Source organism: Engraulis encrasicolus, chromosome 4 (assembly GCF_034702125.1).
Source record: "Engraulis encrasicolus isolate BLACKSEA-1 chromosome 4, IST_EnEncr_1.0, whole genome shotgun sequence".
Classification (NCBI taxonomy): Eukaryota; Metazoa; Chordata; class Actinopteri; order Clupeiformes; family Engraulidae; genus Engraulis; species Engraulis encrasicolus.
Genome location: NC_085860.1, coordinates 25531217 through 25548716, shown reverse-complemented (window position 1 = coordinate 25548716; position 17500 = coordinate 25531217). Strand labels below are relative to the sequence as shown.

At 45.0% G+C, this 17500-nt stretch overlaps 1 protein-coding gene across 2 annotated transcripts in view; it reads left to right on the top strand.

Moving 5' to 3' along the window:
- Positions 1-17500, top strand: part of lrp5 (low density lipoprotein receptor-related protein 5) — a 90967-nt gene that overhangs the window by 55780 nt on the left and 17687 nt on the right. For both annotated transcript variants that reach the window (XM_063196972.1, XM_063196971.1), the window contains exons 10-16: positions 2745-2961; positions 7011-7300; positions 8267-8493; positions 11712-11896; positions 12404-12727; positions 15192-15388; positions 16065-16285. In XM_063196972.1, the coding sequence (XP_063053042.1) occupies positions 2745-2961; positions 7011-7300; positions 8267-8493; positions 11712-11896; positions 12404-12727; positions 15192-15388; positions 16065-16285 (1661 nt within the window). The remainder of the gene's footprint in view (positions 1-2744; positions 2962-7010; positions 7301-8266; positions 8494-11711; positions 11897-12403; positions 12728-15191; positions 15389-16064; positions 16286-17500) is intronic.

Sequence of the window (17500 nt, the reverse complement as noted above, 5' to 3'; positions counted from 1 at the left end):
CCCAGCACTTTAGGCCTATATTGAAGGCAGCTATCTTTAAAACAGACCCCACCTTCTCTAGTTCCCCTGAATATAACTTAATTGTATTGCGAATGTATTTTCTAAGATTCCTTTACAAAAGATGTCATATTTCATGTGAAGCTGCATAACATTGAAATTATATTGGCCGGATAAAATGGCCTCAAGGACCGCAAACGCCCCGCGAGACATAGATTCCCCACCCCTGGTCCAATGAGTAGGGAGTTGGTCTTGGAGTTAGAAGGTTGGTTGGTTTAAATCCCATATCATCCATGTCTGAAGTGCCCTTGAGCAAGGTGAGACTAGGTGCCTAAATGCATGTAAATGGATTTAGATATGGGCAGTCATGGGCAAGTGGTTAGGGCGTCAGACTTGTAGCTCAAAGGTGGACAGTTCGACTACCGACCCACCAGGTTGGTGGGGGCAGTAATTAACCAGTGCTCTCCCCCATCCTCCTCCATGACTGGGTTACCCTGGTACCTGGTACCCATGGTACCGTCCCGCCGCACTGCTCCCTTCTCGGTGCCATTGGGGGCTGCCCCCTTGCACGGGTGAGGCATAAATACAATTTTGTTGTGTGCAGTATGCAGTGTTTACTTGTGTGCTGTGGAGTGCTGTGTCACAATGTCAATGAGAGTTTGAGATTCCCATTTGGTCTTTCATAGATGTGTTGACTAAGTGTAATATGAAAACAGTCCAATTTCCCGTTAATACGTTTCTGACGAGCATAGCAACTAAGGGGAAGGGGCAATGAAGAGATCGTTCACAGGTGTAGGCTCCCCCCTCTGCTCCCCACAACAGCTTTAAAGGAAAGTATTTGTTTATGGACGAGCTCCAGCAGTGATCTCATGTGCACAGCATTTCCCCCCTCCGCACCAAACACACTTGTCGACTCTTAGTCAATTCACCCATTTTAAAAGTTCCCATAACTATTAGTTCCTAATTCCCCTTAAGCTGCCCACAGCAGATGACCTAAACAGCATTACAGCTTAACATTTTTAAGGCTTTCGCCCATGGACGTGATGTTGTTCCGTCGTTGTTGTTTTTCCATTCAGTTTGGCTTCGAATTGGATTTGTATATCCGGACATACTTGGCTGAATTGAAGTGTAAGTCTGACAGATTGACAGGCTGTGTCTTAAAACCAGCTGGAGTTGTCCCCTTTCACCTCGTATGTGTTGTGTGGAGCTGCAGAGCTCGAGTATTTACTTCAGCTTACACCAGTTTGCCGTAAAAAAAACACTGGCGTCTATTTTCAGCAAGCACATTTCTGTAATAGTAATGCAAGGATAGTATGCCGAGGCTATAATTTCAGGCCTTTCAAAAAATATTCAACAGTGGGTTCCCAAGAGCACAGTGCGTTCCAATACTCTCTCTCTCTCTCTCTCTCTCTCTCTCTATTTCTCTTTCTCTCTCTCTCTGTTTCTCTTTCCCTCCCTCCCCTTCTCTCACACTTGCATGCTTTGGCACTCCTCCTAGTATCGCTTTACCTAATTTTCTGTGCAATAATGGTTGCCTTGTGACTGGAATCCTATACCGTCACATTTATTCCTTTACCATGTGATATATACTCTTGCCCAAAATAGTTAAGGAATTGTGTTGTTGCTTTCTGTTCGATGCTGCAGACAAACTTGTGTTTTTTCTTTAACTATATAATCAGTCATGCCACCCTGTGTATTGCCTAGAATAGGTTTACGTTGGCGATCACGGGGCCAAGTTTCTGTTTTTTCATTAGTTTTTTTCAGCATGGTGCGGTTGTAAACAGCTATGATCAGATATCTCTCTGGATCATAATGGAAAACAACACCTGTTCCACTGCCAAGCAGACTGATAAAAGGCAATTAAAGTTGTTTTTTCACATTCCAAAAAGCATTTTTATGACATTGTTTATCAGGTGGGATAGAAGTTATGCCAGTCCAATGTGTGCCAATCCTACCTTTAGAAAGTAAAAAAAAAACTTTGCCGTACATTCTTTTCACGAAACAAAATAGACTTCAATAATCCGCAGTCAGCTATCTGTGCTTATTAAGGTCAGCTGGTACAGGAAATGGTTGAATCAAACATGTGCAATCTGACTTTTTTGAAACGGCTATTGGCCCGGTTTTACAAGCTGGAATCAGTGATACTTGGACAGAGATTTTGCAGGGTCGTTGGGTTTACACTTATTCATACCACCATTCAAGGTTTTCAATTGAGGATTTCTTTTTTTAATAGCTAAAATCCATATCAACAACAAACTACATGGAAACCAGTGTACTATCAACAGTTGTCATTGCTGTGTGGTTATGGGGGTATAGTCCCTGCCATGATGTGTGGAAGTACCTAATGCATTCTATCCCTGTCTGTCCCCAGTTGAGTGGCTTTAGTTGGTGAATTGCATCTTGTTTAAATCAGGGGCTCATAGTTCAAGTTTAGCAAAGCTAATGTTCAATCCTTCGTTACACGTCCATCAGTCTACCCTCGTTTGAGTTACTTCAGTTTGTGGATTTATTGCCTGTATGTGTCAGTGTCAGCTCATAAAAGTTCACACTTTGCAACAAAAAATGTCCAATCACGAAATGTCCAATCCCTATACACACCATATCTGTGTGTTTATAGTATGTATGTATTTCCCCACCTGTTTTATGCTGCTGGTTATTTCATTATGTGTGTACCACGCTATCTGTCTCTTTTTGTATAAACGTTAAGTAATGTCATGTTAACATGATGTAATCTGTGTCTCCCTCAGGTAATCAACGCTGACGGCACGGGCAGGATGACCCTGCTGGAGGACAAGCTGCCGCACATCTTCGGCTTCACCCTGCTGGGAGACTACATCTACTGGACGGACTGGCAGCGGCGCAGCATCGAGCGTGTGCATAAGCACACGGCCGAGCGCGAGATCATCATCGACCAGCTGCCTGACCTCATGGGCCTCAAGGCCACCAAGGTCATGGAGGCCACAGGTGAGGGACACTTTTATATTTCTTTTTTTATTTATCCAAGATCATTGAGAATAACCACGAGGATACACCGGCCACGACATGAGCGTGGCGAGCGACGGAAGTAATTGACTTTGTATTGAGCCGCGCGACATAAGCGATTCGGGAGAAGAGAGGCGATTTGCACAACGAGAGCGACAGTTGGAGTTGAGCTCCTGGGAATATTATGCAAATTGGCTATGATGCGGTTCTGAGACAGCGGCCACAGCCAATGGGAATGTTGGAATACTTGCATTCTGCTTTTAACGAAGATACTCTAGGCGCTTCAATCGCTCGTATCTGCACAGACACGATTCTCTGTAGCCTGAATCTCGTCGCGGCCGGTGTATTCACTTGGTAAGTGTCTCTTCTGCCAGGGAATCCTGATCAAAATGGCAGCCTACACAAAGTTCTAGGCGCAGACAGACACCTTAACTGATAATAAGGAAAAAAAACTTTACACAAAATAAACATTTCACATAATACGGAAAATAAACGTGCAGCTAGAAGTTATGTGGGGTAACTTCTTAAAGCAATGACATTTCTCTGTCTCTCACAACAGGGCATACACAACTATAACTATATACACAACAATACATAACTAATATCAGCATCCTCAATCACAGAATTCCTGTGGATGTCAAAGACATTTTAATGGTCACTCTCAGATGTTCCAGACTGGGTGGCAGTGGTCAGGGAAGGATATAGCCCACAAGACAGATAGTTGAAATGTGTATGCTGGCACTTGAATGGAAGCAAGCAAAGGATGAAAAGGTTTAACATCATGGTCTTCTACCGGACTTTTTCAGGACTCATGCCATGTTCATTCATCCAGGACCCTGTTTCTCGAAAGCATCGTTACTAACCACTTAGAAACTTACTAGGCAGGGTTCCCACGGGTCATGGAATTTCTGGAATATCATGGAATTTCATAAAAGTTTTTCCAGTCATGGAAAGTCATGGAATTTTACCATTTTGCATGCATAGTCATGGAATATCATGGAATTTTCTCAACAGTTGTGTAGAAACAAAAAAAAAATGTTTGGTGTGTAAGACTGTTTCTTACTGGTTAAACTACAACGCTTCGCCAGAGACAGTTTGGTTTCGCACTATAAAGTGCAACATTCTAGGATAAAATGAGCCCACCTAAGTCTGGCGGTGGCTCGGCGTCGTCTCTAGGAGTGAAGATAATCTTCAGTTTACACACTTTTTAAGACGCTTTAACATTTTTTTTTTTTTATGGAAGTGGTCATGGAAATTCGGTTTTAGGGTCTGGAAAGACATGGAAAATCATGGAATTCTATATCTGAATTAGAGTGGGAACCCTGACTAGGTTTCCAATGGGAAATTGCATTGCAACCAAGTAAGCTGATAACTTAGCAAGACATGCACTCCAGATTTCAAAGGACAGATTGTATTGTTTACCCCAGTTTCTTGCAGTTCAGATGGCCACCTAGACAAACATATCCCTCCCACATTTAGTATGCTATCTTAAGGGAGCAATAAACACTAAATTGTAATGTAATTATAGTACCATGCCGGCATGTCAATAGACACTGTATCAATTGACCTCCGTCCATTCCAGCGGGAAAGCCTACAACAAACAATAGGCTGATGTTGACCATTATGGACTGATGTCTTTCTAAACCGTAACCCTATCACAGCATAGCATATTATTATTTCATATGTTCACACAAAATGTTCTATTTATTTCACTGGATCAATAGAGTTCTTGTACTTTGGTCATGATGTCACAACTTCAACAAAAATGAATCTCAGCGTGAGCCTTGGTCCACAGCAAACCCTAATACAGTGCTGGCTGTACTATTAAAGTGTTAATGAACTTCAAATGAACATAGTGTTGGTCTAACTAAGTGTTGAATTACCATTGCAAAATCTTTGGTGTTGGTGGACTAGAGCCAATGTGACCGGTGTTACACTAAAATGTGCATTTATTATGAAGGACTGATGATGACGACACAATTGCACAATATCTCATACAGAATTGCCACCTTTAGGCAGTGAATGAATGAAACCATTATATTCCAGACAACCTTTAGCAGGATTTCCGTCAATCTTAGCGAGTTCTTCTTGAATGTACTACTCGTTCCCATACATCTTCGGGCAGATGTGAATTACCTGCTTTGGACACAAGGTTGGATAACAAGGTTGGCTCTCCTCTCGGCTCGTTTGTCAACATCCTCGTCTAGTTTTGAACTTCACCTCAGGGGAAGATCTTTTACAAGCTGCTGACGCTTACGTTTTTTTACCCAGCTATCTTTTGTGTCTGAGAGGATGTTGCGAGCCCTTTGTTGTGGTGGAGTAATTGAGGTAGGAAGTGGCTGGTCTTGCTTTGATTTTTAGCATCACCCCCCGCCCGCCTCCCCCTTTAAGGTGTTATGGGGGTGATTGTTTTTAAGTAGCTCCTTGATGGGCCCTTTGTTTCCCAGCTTGCTGTGTGTACTGGTGTGAGGTGCTTTGTAAGCAGTCTGTCCTGGCCTGCCCCTCTCTCCAGGTTAGCCTGATTATCATCGACTTTCAGATCTCTTCAAGTCTTGGTCTGACCTAGAGCATAACAATTAATATTTCCCAAACAGCATTGTTGACCCGCCCTCCTTGGTTTGCTAATGGTTGATTGGTTTCTGACAAAGTGGGTGGATTCCCGATTTTTCGGGAGATCAGAAACGATATTTACATTGCTCTTGGCCTGACTAGAAGCAACACCAAAGGTTGTGCCACTAGGAGGGCATGGCCTGGCTATCTCCAGGTTGCTCTCTGCCTAGTTTGGTCATTTCTTACCACCCATGTACAGCAGCCATGCTTTTTTAAGGGCTCCCAGTCAAACATCTGGGAAATTAATGCACTCATGTCTCCTCCAGTCCATACATCACAACGGTATGAACTGTGAGTCAGTCAGGTATTGAACAGCCAAGTAGGCCAAAGTAGTAATATCAAAGATCATGTAGAAGTCAAGCTGATGCAGTCTGACCTTCAAAAATGCACAAAAATTGGCATCAGTTCCAATCTCCCAAATGGGCTCTCTGTCTCCGTCTCTGGTGACACCCTGATCAGTTGCTGGAGATCTAAAGGGTAATTCTGGGCCTAGAGTTCAGCAAGGTGATGTACATAAATGGATATCTGTCAACATTTTGCGTCGTATAGTAAATAGTGTGTGAGATCAAAGTTCCAGCAATTATTGACTGTCCAAATACGTTTGGTATTGGAGTTGGAGTATTTGTGTACCTTGTTAATCCATAGTCACACAAAACACGCCACTGCAACGCCCCAAACAAACAACCATTTTGAGGTTATAGGCTGGGTCAAACCCAATGCTAGTATAGATTAACTAGCGATTGAAGTCTGTGACTTTAGGTAAACAGCAATTAGAGATTAAGGAGGACAAGCTAAGCCAACAGTGAAGGGTGAACCCTGAGGGATTAGAAGTCTATAGAAGTAAAATAATAACTAAGTTAGGGCCGAAATCTGTTTCAATTCTGAAATAAGAACCTGATGAATATGTGTGCTGGATGCCTACGTTTCTACACAGTTAAAATGCAGTGTTAATTGAACACTAAGAGAGCCGGTTCAACATCTCTAAATGCTCTTTTCCAATGCCGGTTTTCTGGTAGGCCTACAACTCGTCACAGTACAGTGCGACACGGCCACCACTTTTTGCTTTTTGATTGTGCACGACACGGCTCAATCGAAAAGCAAGTATTGGTGGCAGAGTCGCGCTGTGTCAAGCTGTAGGCCAACCAGAAAACCGGCATTGGAAAAGAGCCTTAAGAGTGTATTTTGGTCCCTCTCTCTGCTCTCATTCAACTGTCAGTGTTGAATTAACACAGCATTTATTCCTGTGTTGGCTTTAATCTGTCTCTTAAGCTGTCTCATAGTCTTTTTGTCTGCATCTCTCTCTGTCTCTCTCTCTCTCTCTCTCTCTCTCTCTCTCTCTCTCTCTCTCTCTCTCTCTCTCTCTCTCTCTCTCCCTCTCCCTGACCCACACCCCACCAACACCCTGCACAACCCTACTACAGGCACCAATGGCTGTGCGGAGAGCAACGGCGGCTGCAGCCACCTGTGCTTCCACCGTCCGCAGGGCCCGCGCTGTGCCTGCCCCATGGGCCTGGAGCTGCTGAGCGACCTGCGCACCTGTGTGGTGCCCGAGGCCTTCCTGCTCTTCACCAACCGTGCTGACATCCGCAGCATCTCGCTGGGCACCAACAGCAACGATGTGGCCATCCCGCTCACCGGCGTCAAGGAGGCGTCCGCGCTGGACTTCGACGTGGCCGAGAACCGGATCTACTGGACCGACGTCAGCACCAAGGTGGCGCTCATTACGTTACATTGCACTACGTTACTCTAGGGCAGTCATGGGTAAGCGGTGAGGGCGTCAGACTTGTAGCCCAAAGGTTGTCGGTTCGACTCCCGACCTGCCAGGTTGGTAGGGGCAGTAATTAACCAGTGCTCTCCCCCATCCTCCTCCATGACTGAGGCACCCTGAGCATGGTACCGTCCCACTGCACTGCTCCCTTGGGGCGCCATTGGGGGCTGCCCCCTTGCACGGGTGAGGCATAAATGCAATTTCATTGTGTGCAGTGTTCACTTGTGTGCTGTGTCACAATGACAATGGGAGGTGGTGTTTCCCAGTTGGGCTTTCACTTTTTCACTTTCTTTGTAAGTGATGATACACTAGGAAACATTCTGGGGGACACTATTGCTCAATGTTACTATAAGACTATATATAATGTTCAAGAACATAATAATGATAATGCAGGAGTTTTACCCATGCACTCATTATCCACATGTACTCAGTGTGAGTGCGCGAGGCATGGAAATCTCAGAGAGGTACACTGGTTCATCGAACCACATGTATAGCAGACTTTAGCCAAACACTCATGGTGCAACACATTTTACTATACAAGTGTACAATGTCCTTGAAAGTATTTGCACTGATCCCCAGCGAATTAAGTCCGTCTATGTACTGTATCTTTTTTTCTATTCAGTGAACTGGTAACCATAGTGTTAGTACACATAGGTACAGTAGAAGGACATATTGTACTTCTTTTGGAAGTAAAAGTAATACACATGTCATACTGGGCTGCATAGAGACAATACCAACACCATAAAGAAAAGAACACAACTCAATGTAATGAAGCAGTAGCAAGTGCAACTCAGTACATAAATCAAATCACAATAGAAATGTAATAATGCAATGACTTATTTTTATTATTATTAAATTATTGTTAAATTTCTTATTTTCCTGATTCACTGTTTCCTTGTTTGCCCTCAGACCATCAGCCGAGCCTTCATGAACGGGTCGTCGGTGGAGCACGTGATAGAGTTTGGTCTGGACTACCCCGAGGGCATGGCCGTGGACTGGATGGGCCGCAACGTGTACTGGGCCGACACCGGCACCAACCGCATAGAGGTGGCCCACCTTGACGGCCAGTACCGCCAGGTCCTCGTCTGCAAAGACCTGGACAACCCGCGCTCCCTAGCGCTCGACCCAGCCAATGGGTGAGTTGTTCTACACTGGTTGATCTTCACCTCCCTCCCCCCCTCCATTCACTTATGGGCTACACAGTAAAAATAATGCAGTGTCAATTCAAAACTTAATGCACGTTCAGGCTGACGGGGAACTGCGCCGATGCCCGTTTCTGTATTTAATTTTGAATTGGCTGCCATTTTCACACCACAAGTCCGAGCGTTTGGGTTGGTTTGTTCAAAATTGGTTTGCAATGCAAACCGAAAAGTACTTGGTCTGCAAACCGTGGCATATGCAGAACATTTCAGAGCCCGTTATGAACGTGAGTGGTTCGCAGGCAAGCACCTTAGCTCCGAACGTACCGTATCTGGTGCGGGGACGGCTACCAGCACCATTCTGGTCAGCCTGAAAACAGTATCAGTGAGTACGCAGGAACCAAATACACTGTATAAGATGTTAAGCAGACTCTCTTGGTGTTGAATTGACACATTTTGTATTTTTTTACTGTCAGAACCCCCACCAATGCACCATAGACCTTGCCTACATATGTAGCATGTAGCGAAGCGGTAATTTAGCAGAAGCCTATGGATAGCTAAGGCCAGGCACGCTTTTTCCTGGAACGTTATAGTGACAGCTAATAAAATGTCCATTAAAAAGACTATTTTAAATGTTTAGCATTGAATGCAGTCCATGCTTGTTTTGTTATTAATGCAGCTGTTATATTAAGGGCAGTTTGAGTGGGAAAATGTCATAGTAGGTTCTTCATCAGGAACTGAGGGCAGTTCCCATGAAGTGAATCAGGCATGTTTTACATTCTCTTAAGTCATCATTGTGATTCATAGTCATTGAGACTGTATTTGTGGGCGCAAGTTGTGGTTATGCTGTCATCTACATATGCACATGTCATAAACCACAAAATCTGCTGGTTGAGTCATGTATTTATTTAACATTGGGTCTCAGTACCTTTTGTTACTCAACTGCAAGATTGTCTAAATATATTACACCCCTCCTATAGTCACAACATTTGGATAGCAATTTCAATCACGAAGAGGAATTATCAGTCAGAATCAGAATCCGAGTCAGTCTTTGCAGTCTCATTTTACATTGTGTGCGTGTGTGTGTATGTTTTGGAGAGAGAGAGAGAGAGAGAGAGAGAGAGAGAGAGAGAGAGAGAGAGAGAGAGAGAGAGAGAGAGAGAGAGAGAGAGAGAGAGAGAGAGAGAGAGAGAGAGAGAGAGAGAGAGAGAGAGAGAGAGAGAGAGAGAGTATGTCTGTCTGTTTGTGTGTATGTGAGTGTGTTGTGGGTTGTCTTGTGTGAAAACATGCTTGTGCCAACTTGCCAGCGCATTGCTGCCTGGTGCATGCACTCTGTTCTACTCTCCTGTCTGCTCATCTGCTGTGCTCTGCTCTACTCTGCTCTCATCTGCCCTGCTGATCTGCTATGCTCTACTGTGCTCCACTCTGTCATCTTGTGTTGTGTTGTGTTGTGTTGTGTTGTGTTGTGTTGTTTTGTGCTGTGTCGTCTTGTCGTGTTGTGTTCTGCTCTGCTCTGCTCTCGTCTGCTCTGCTGATCTGCTGTGCTCTGCTCTGCTCTGCTCTCGTCTGCTCTGCTGATCTGCTGTGCTGTGCTGTGCTGCGCTGTGCTGCGCTCTGCTCTGCTCTGCTTCGCTCTGTGCACGAAGTCATGTCATGTCCCTGACGCCTGCTGGAGGCATTCCTGTGGCCTCCCAGGCATGTTTGCCTTTTGTTAACATGCACCGCTCAATCGTGTCTCCTCGCATACGCACAGTCGCACACGCGCACGCACACACACACACACACACACACACACACACACACACACACACACACACACACACACACACACACACACACACATGCATGCGCGCGCCGCGCGGGCGGGTGCGCACACACACACACACACACACACACACACATGCACCTATGCACAGGTAGGCACACATGCACACACATACAAACACACACACATTAGTATTTTCTATTCCTCCCAAGTAGAAATACTGCATGTTTTTGTCTGACACACATCCCCTGCAGAATTTAGATTGGCTGCCAAATATTTTGAGATTTTTTGAGCAACAGTTGAGATTCCTCCGCCTTGAGGTTATGTTAGCAGTGCTGAAGAGGCCACATTTCTAAGTGTCACTTTCAGTAGATTTGGCATAGCTTATGAACCATTCTCAGGTGTGAGGAAGATCTTGGAAGATGCTCATTTATTAAGCTGTAGATACAGCACTGCAGCAGCTTGGCTTTTTACTTACTGGCTTTCAGTCAGGCCAGTTTTAGTGAGATGTGTACTGGTCATACTTGGTTGTGAGGAAGTGTTCAATTAAATACACATGATAATTGTTTTATTACGGAATTACAGAGATCCTAATACAGTGTCAGAAATAAATGGCAATGATGTACAGTATGTACAACTGGTATTAGATTTTCCCAATTACCATACCATACTGAAGCTAATTACCAAAAGCTAATCCGATCGGATAATTGCTGTCGCTGACATTTTGTCCCATGAATAAGTGATGCTTTTCCGAAATGTTTGATTGATGAGGCTGCCATGTAGTCGTCATGTGCTTCCTAACCGTAATGGTTAGGAAGATGGTCTTTGGATCATGGAGTGTCTGGTTCGATTCCAACCCTCACTAGTTGGAAGAATTTACTGTGTGTCCTGACATTTTCATCCATCCTGGCTGAAGTGTCCTTGAGCAAGGCACCTACAGTAAATCCACATTACCCAAGGAACTGTTTTTAAGGACATTTTCTTCATAGGGCATTTGAGAGTATGACAGGAAGAGAGTGTGAAAGAGAGATGGGGCAGTGTTGGTACAGGAATCAGGCGGGATTCGAACCTGGGTCCCTATGGGCATGCAAGAGTACATGTGGGGGGCCTAGCGCACTGCGCCACAGTGTAACCCCTGCTCTCGATACTGTTGCCAATACCCTGCAATAACAGTCTGTCGATTTGGATATAAGCGTCATGCTAAGTGTAACGCAATGCAATGTAATAACATGGATAAGCCTAGCCTAATTATCATCGATGTTCAAATCTCTGTGTCACTAGGAGGGCACAGCCTGGCTTGGATAAGCCATAGTAATTCTATGGTTGGTTCAGAGTAGTTAAGAGTATCTATGACATACCATGGTAAAACCATGGTTACTACAGTGAAACCAAGGTCGGTTTTCGTAAGTGTAATGCAATGCAATCCAATGTAATGTGTTTGTGTGTGCAGCTACATGTACTGGACGGAGTGGGGCGGGCGTCCGCGGATCGTCAAGGCCCACATGGACGGCAGCAGCATCGGCACGCTGGTGGACAAGGTGGGCCGCGCCAACGGCCTGACCATCGACTACACGGACCAGCGCCTCTACTGGACCGACCTCGACACCTGCATGATCGAGTCCAGCAACATGCTTGGTAAACCAGCCTGATTATCATCGACTTTCAAATCTCTTCGAGACTTGGTCTGACCAATAGCATAAAAATGAACGTTTCAAAATTCATGACAAACTGGGAGGACTTCCCCATTTTTCGGGAGCTCTGGAAGTACATGCATTGCTCTTGACCTGAGGGCACAGCCTAGCTATTGGTAAACAGGTTTATGCCCTCACACATTCGTATGTACAAATGCACACGCTTGCACACAGGTTATTGCTCTGGCATTGCTCATTCACTGACAAAGTGCACACATGCATGATCATTCAAATACAAGCAACCATCATTAAACCCAGTGCAGTTGCCTCATTCTCTAGTGGGTAGTTTAGTCACAGGACTTGATCATTTCTAGCTGCTTCTCATTGGGATGCAACTTTGAGGCCCTAACCACTTACCGAAGACTGCCCATAAAGTAATCCTAACCCTAAACCTCACTGTGCTGTCTCCCGTCCCTACCATCCACCTACCCCTACCCCTACCCCTCTCCAGGCCAGGACCGCGAGATCGTGGCGGACGACCTGCCCCACCCGTTCGGCCTGACGCAGTACAGCGACTACATCTACTGGACGGACCTGTACCAGCGCAGCATCGAGCGCGCCGACAAGCGCAGCGGCCTGAACCGCACCGTGGTGCAGCACCACCTGGAGTACGGCATGGACATCCGCGTCTTTCACAGCTCGCGGCAGGACGGCGCCAACGAGTGCTCGCAGAACAACGGCATGTGCGCCCACCTGTGCCTGGCCTCGCCTACCGGAGCCCAGTGCCGCTGCGCCTCGCACTACACGCTCGACGTCAACGGGCGCAACTGCACCTGTGAGTGACATGAGCATGGGGGGGATACTGTGACTGAGAATACCCGAGCTGATAAGGTTATGGAGTACTAGTTGCTAATACTCTACAGCTTGACACAACGCGACTTGGCTGCAACTCATTGCTTTTTGATTAGGCTCGACACAGCTCAATCAATCAAAGAGCAAAAAGTGACGGCCGAGTCACGCTGTGTCGAGCTGTAGGCCTATTAGAAAGCCAGCAGGGAAAAAGAGGCATATGTGTTCAAGAGGCTCATGACAACTTTTACCCGTGAATGTATGTTACTGTCATGTAGGTGTATTCATTATATATGTGGGAATGGTCACTAACACATAGGTCTTGCATGTGTTCAATAGAATACAGCTTTTGCACACTATTTGCTATGCGGTGATAAACAGTCTACAACTCAAAGTGAAATTTAGCCTTGTGCAAATTATTCATTCTGCAATTAATCTTTTGAATACTTTCGTAATCTTAACCCCCTAACCCCCTACGCCGAAGGGCTAAAACGTCTGTTAAATACTGTAAATGAGTAGATTGTAGAATTGATAGTGTGTGGGAGTTCATACATCATGGTTGTGAGCTTGCGTATTTTGGCAGCAAATATGCTGTAACTATTTTCTTTGGTCAGTGGGTGCACCAGAGTGTTAGCACTTGGTCTCGAGAAGGTATTGCAACTTTTGTTATTCATAGGGCATTTTACAAAATGACAGGACTAATTTAATATGTGTACGTCTTGGATGTAGTTAAGCTGCAAATATTGTTTTAAAGATATTTTATTGTCTTTAAACTTAATTAGTGACAGGACAGTGTGAGAGAGACAGGAAATGTTTTTTGGGAGAGAGAGAAGGGGAAGGGTCGGCAAAGGACACGGACCGGAATCGAACCTGGGTCGGCCACGTAGCAGACGAGTGCCCTACCATTAACCTTTAAGAGTGTACCGTCACACCGGTGTGACTGGAATGTACAGGCAGTGAAAGTTCTATAGAATTCTGGGCGTCATTCAATAAAATATGGAATTGTAGAATCTTGCATTGTTATAGAACGCATTTTTTTTATAGAATGCTCAAAAACCCACACTCTAAAAGGTTATTAAGCCACAGCAGGGACGAAACTGCAAATATTTTTAAACTCCACACAAATCGGCCACAGACAGCCCTGGAGGGCTGTGAGGGAGGAACAATTTGCGGAGATTAACTGACGGTCTGGAGGATTAGTGTCGTGTAATAGAGCCTTAAAGACAGCTCTTTTGCAGAAGGAAGTGGCTAATAGGCCGGGCAGTTAGCCTAATAAGACCAGTACACTGAGCGATGTCGGATAAGAGACTGAAAGATTCTTATCGTTACTTACTTTGAAATGTTGATGGACTAATGTTTATTGTGGGTTTGCTGCAGGCTTTTCTTTGTAATCAAACTTTGGGTCAAAGTAAGCAAATATTTTGATTGGCTTGTTAGAAAACTTGTGTTTAACCTTGATGTTTTTGCAGATTACAAATGCTGCTTGTGGTTTTGATATTTGCCCAAATTGACCTTCTGTTCTGCGTGTTTTGCAAGGCTCCATAAGGCACCAATCATGAAAAGCACTTGCTGGCAGTCTGCGACCAAATGTCTGTGGCTTAAGAACCATCATTTGTTTAAGTCCCGTTGGTGCATACATTTATACATGATATTTGGCCGACGAAGAGAGTAGGGTTTTCCCCCCTCCACGAGCAGTGTGCAATGCTAAAGCCACCACATTTATTATTTTCAAAAACAATCCAATACATTTTCAAATATAACAAAATCTAAATTGCTTTCATTTTGTCTCATTTCCAGTAAATCTGATCTGGTCTTCATTTCCTCCCACTATCCTCCACCTCATCTCCTCCTCTTGTGTATCTCTTGTCATCTCTCAGCTCCGTCCAGTTTAAATATATCTCAATACATATGAATGACATCCACTTGTTTTTCTTTCTGTCTCCTGAGCCCTCTTCGGTTTTCCCGCTGTACTTTGTCATTTCGTATCCCCGTCCAGTTTAAATCCGTCTGAACTTCATTATGCTAGCTAGAGGCAAGATGCATTCACTTTTAAATTCTATAATGTCGAGCAGTGTGCGGTAAAGTTTCTTCTTTTGGGTTTAATTGTCTTAACTGATCCTGTATTTAGCACCTCATCTAAGCTATGTGTGGGATTTTAAATGGTAGGATATCTTCATACACTAAATATAAACAATCACATATTTATCTCTTGATCCTTTCAGCCCTGTTCAGTTTAAATACATGTACATGCACAATGTACTGCGACACAGCACATTAAAAAGTATGTTCTCTAAATACTTGAATGGCAAGAATTCACACATAGATGATGAACAGTCATTTTCCAATAATAAAATGCAAAAGTCAAAAATGGTGGATACAATGGTGGATACATACATTCATATAAATGGCATTCATTCGTTTATTATTCTTTTGTGCTTTTGCCTCCTCAGCCCCGTCCAGCTTCCTGCTCTTCAGCCAGAAGGCGTCCATCAGCCGCATGGTACTGGGGGAGCAGAGTCCCGACATCATCCTGCCCATCCACGTGCAGCGCAGCGTCCGCGCCATCAGCTACGACCCGCTGGAGAGCCTCCTCTACTGGATAGACGGCCGCGGCAACATCAGACGCGCCCGCGATGACGGAACACAGGTATGTGGCACGGGGTTGAGTGAGGAGTACTTTGTAGTGCTGCTGAGTAATTTATTGCTCGCCCAGGCACTTTTTCTGTCTCTGTAAAATGTTATTTCTACTACGAGGTAAGAGATTAAGCAGAGAACAATTTTGGATCTCGGTGTACTGCAACGGAATGGCATTGTAGTCAATACTCTTCATATATGTACTGGCAATATACAAAAGCAATCAAATCAAAGCAATTGAACATGTTTTGAATGTTCAACATCAAAGTTAAAGTAATTAACTATTTTGATGAACAAATTCATCAAGCTCATGCTGTCCAAAGAGTTTTCGCAGCGATGGGCAACTTGGGATTCCGAAGCTACAATCCAGTGCCACATATTTGTACCTGTCCAAAATACACTAGTTCATTTGGACAGGTAAAAGCCAGGCCGCTTGGAATATGTGGAACTGGATTGTAGCTTCAGAATGCGCATTGGTCATCACTATCTGTTTGTAAGCAAATTTTGCTGTTGTCCTTCTATCCTGAGCATTTATAACCAGAAGTGTGACCTGTCCTCCATCTCTCTCTCTCTCTCTCTCTCTCTCTCTCTCTCTCTCTCTCTCTCTCTCTCTCTCTCTCTCTCTCTCTCTCTCTCTCTCTCTCTCTCTCTCTCTCTCTCTCTTTCTCTCTCCCCCTCCCTGTTTGCAGTCCTCATCTGTGGTGTCGACGACGGCGTCCACATCCCCGCACATGGACCCGGCCAAGAATCCGCACGACCTGAGCATGGACCCGTACAGCCGCACCGTCTACTGGACCTGCGAGACCGTCAACACCATCAACATCCACCGCATGGACGGCCGCTCGGTGGGGGTGGTGCTGCGGGACGAGGTGGACAAGCCCCGTGCCATCGTGGTCAACGCGGAGAAAGGGTGAGTAGTAGCATAGATAGTAGGAACATAGATTATGTATGTATGTTTTCGTCATTTATGGTTGTTGTTATTGTATGCCGGTGAAGATGCAGAGAAAGGGTGCGTAGGCAAATACATTTTTAATGGCCAGCGGAAGTGTTTCACCAGTTTGAGTGATCACTGTTTGAGTTGTCAGAGCATTGGTCCCAGGATGACTTAAGTGGAAATCATACGTAATCACTGGACTTTGTGGGACACTCTCAAAATCCACGTTAAACCTGCATCACTTGAGATGGTCGAAATCAAAAATAAATCTGAAATTATAATTCATTGTGAACTTGATGTAACGGTGAGCAATATATTTGCCTACTTTTTTAAGCTGTTCGCTGTTCACAGATTTCACTCTTTTGCCACTATTTTGGGGAAAGTCATCACTGTATGGGAGCAGTGAACCCACAGAATGGCCTGCATTACTAACACACATGGTCATGGTACTGTAGCTGAGGGAATCTGGCGTATGATTTTTTAAATGTATTTCTTTCTTTTGTTACCCCTGTGGCTGTGTGCTTTTCAGCAACGCCTTTTTTCTCCCTCTCTGTGATGCAGAGATTGAACAGCTGAGTTGAGCTGAGTTTGAGTTGAGTCAGCCTCAGCCTCAGTCTCAGTCTCAGTGTCAGTGTCAGCGGTAACAGCAGCAGTGCAGAGGTGATTAGGTGTCTGGTGAGCTGCAGCTGACAGCCTCTGTCATTAAGAGAGAGAGAGAGAGCTTGGCTCAGTTTTCAGCAGAGCAGATTTTTTTAAAAGTATATTTATTATATATTTCTTTTTGTGAAGTTTTGATACGATCCTCGGAGGGAGGGAGGGGAGAGAGAGAGAGAGAGAGAGAGAGAGAGAGAGAAAGGGAGAGAGAGAGAGGGAGAGAGAGAAAGGGAGAGAGAGAGAGGGAGAGAGAGAGAGGGAGAGAGAGAAAGGGAGAGAGAGAGAGGGAGAGAGTGAGTGAGTGAGACTCCCTGTAGTGGGGAAGCTGGGGGATGTGTGTAGCATTAAGCCGAATCCCTCCACAAAGCGGCCCATCTGGGCAGCATATGGGCCATCTGTGGGCCTGCGTTGCTCTGCTCTGTACTTCTCTCCTCAGCTCTCAGCTGTGGTGATCGCTGCCTGCCTGGCGGTTAGTTGGCCATGGTTAGGGCTTGGCTGCCTCCACTGTAATTGTGCGTGCCCATTGTTAGTGGGGGC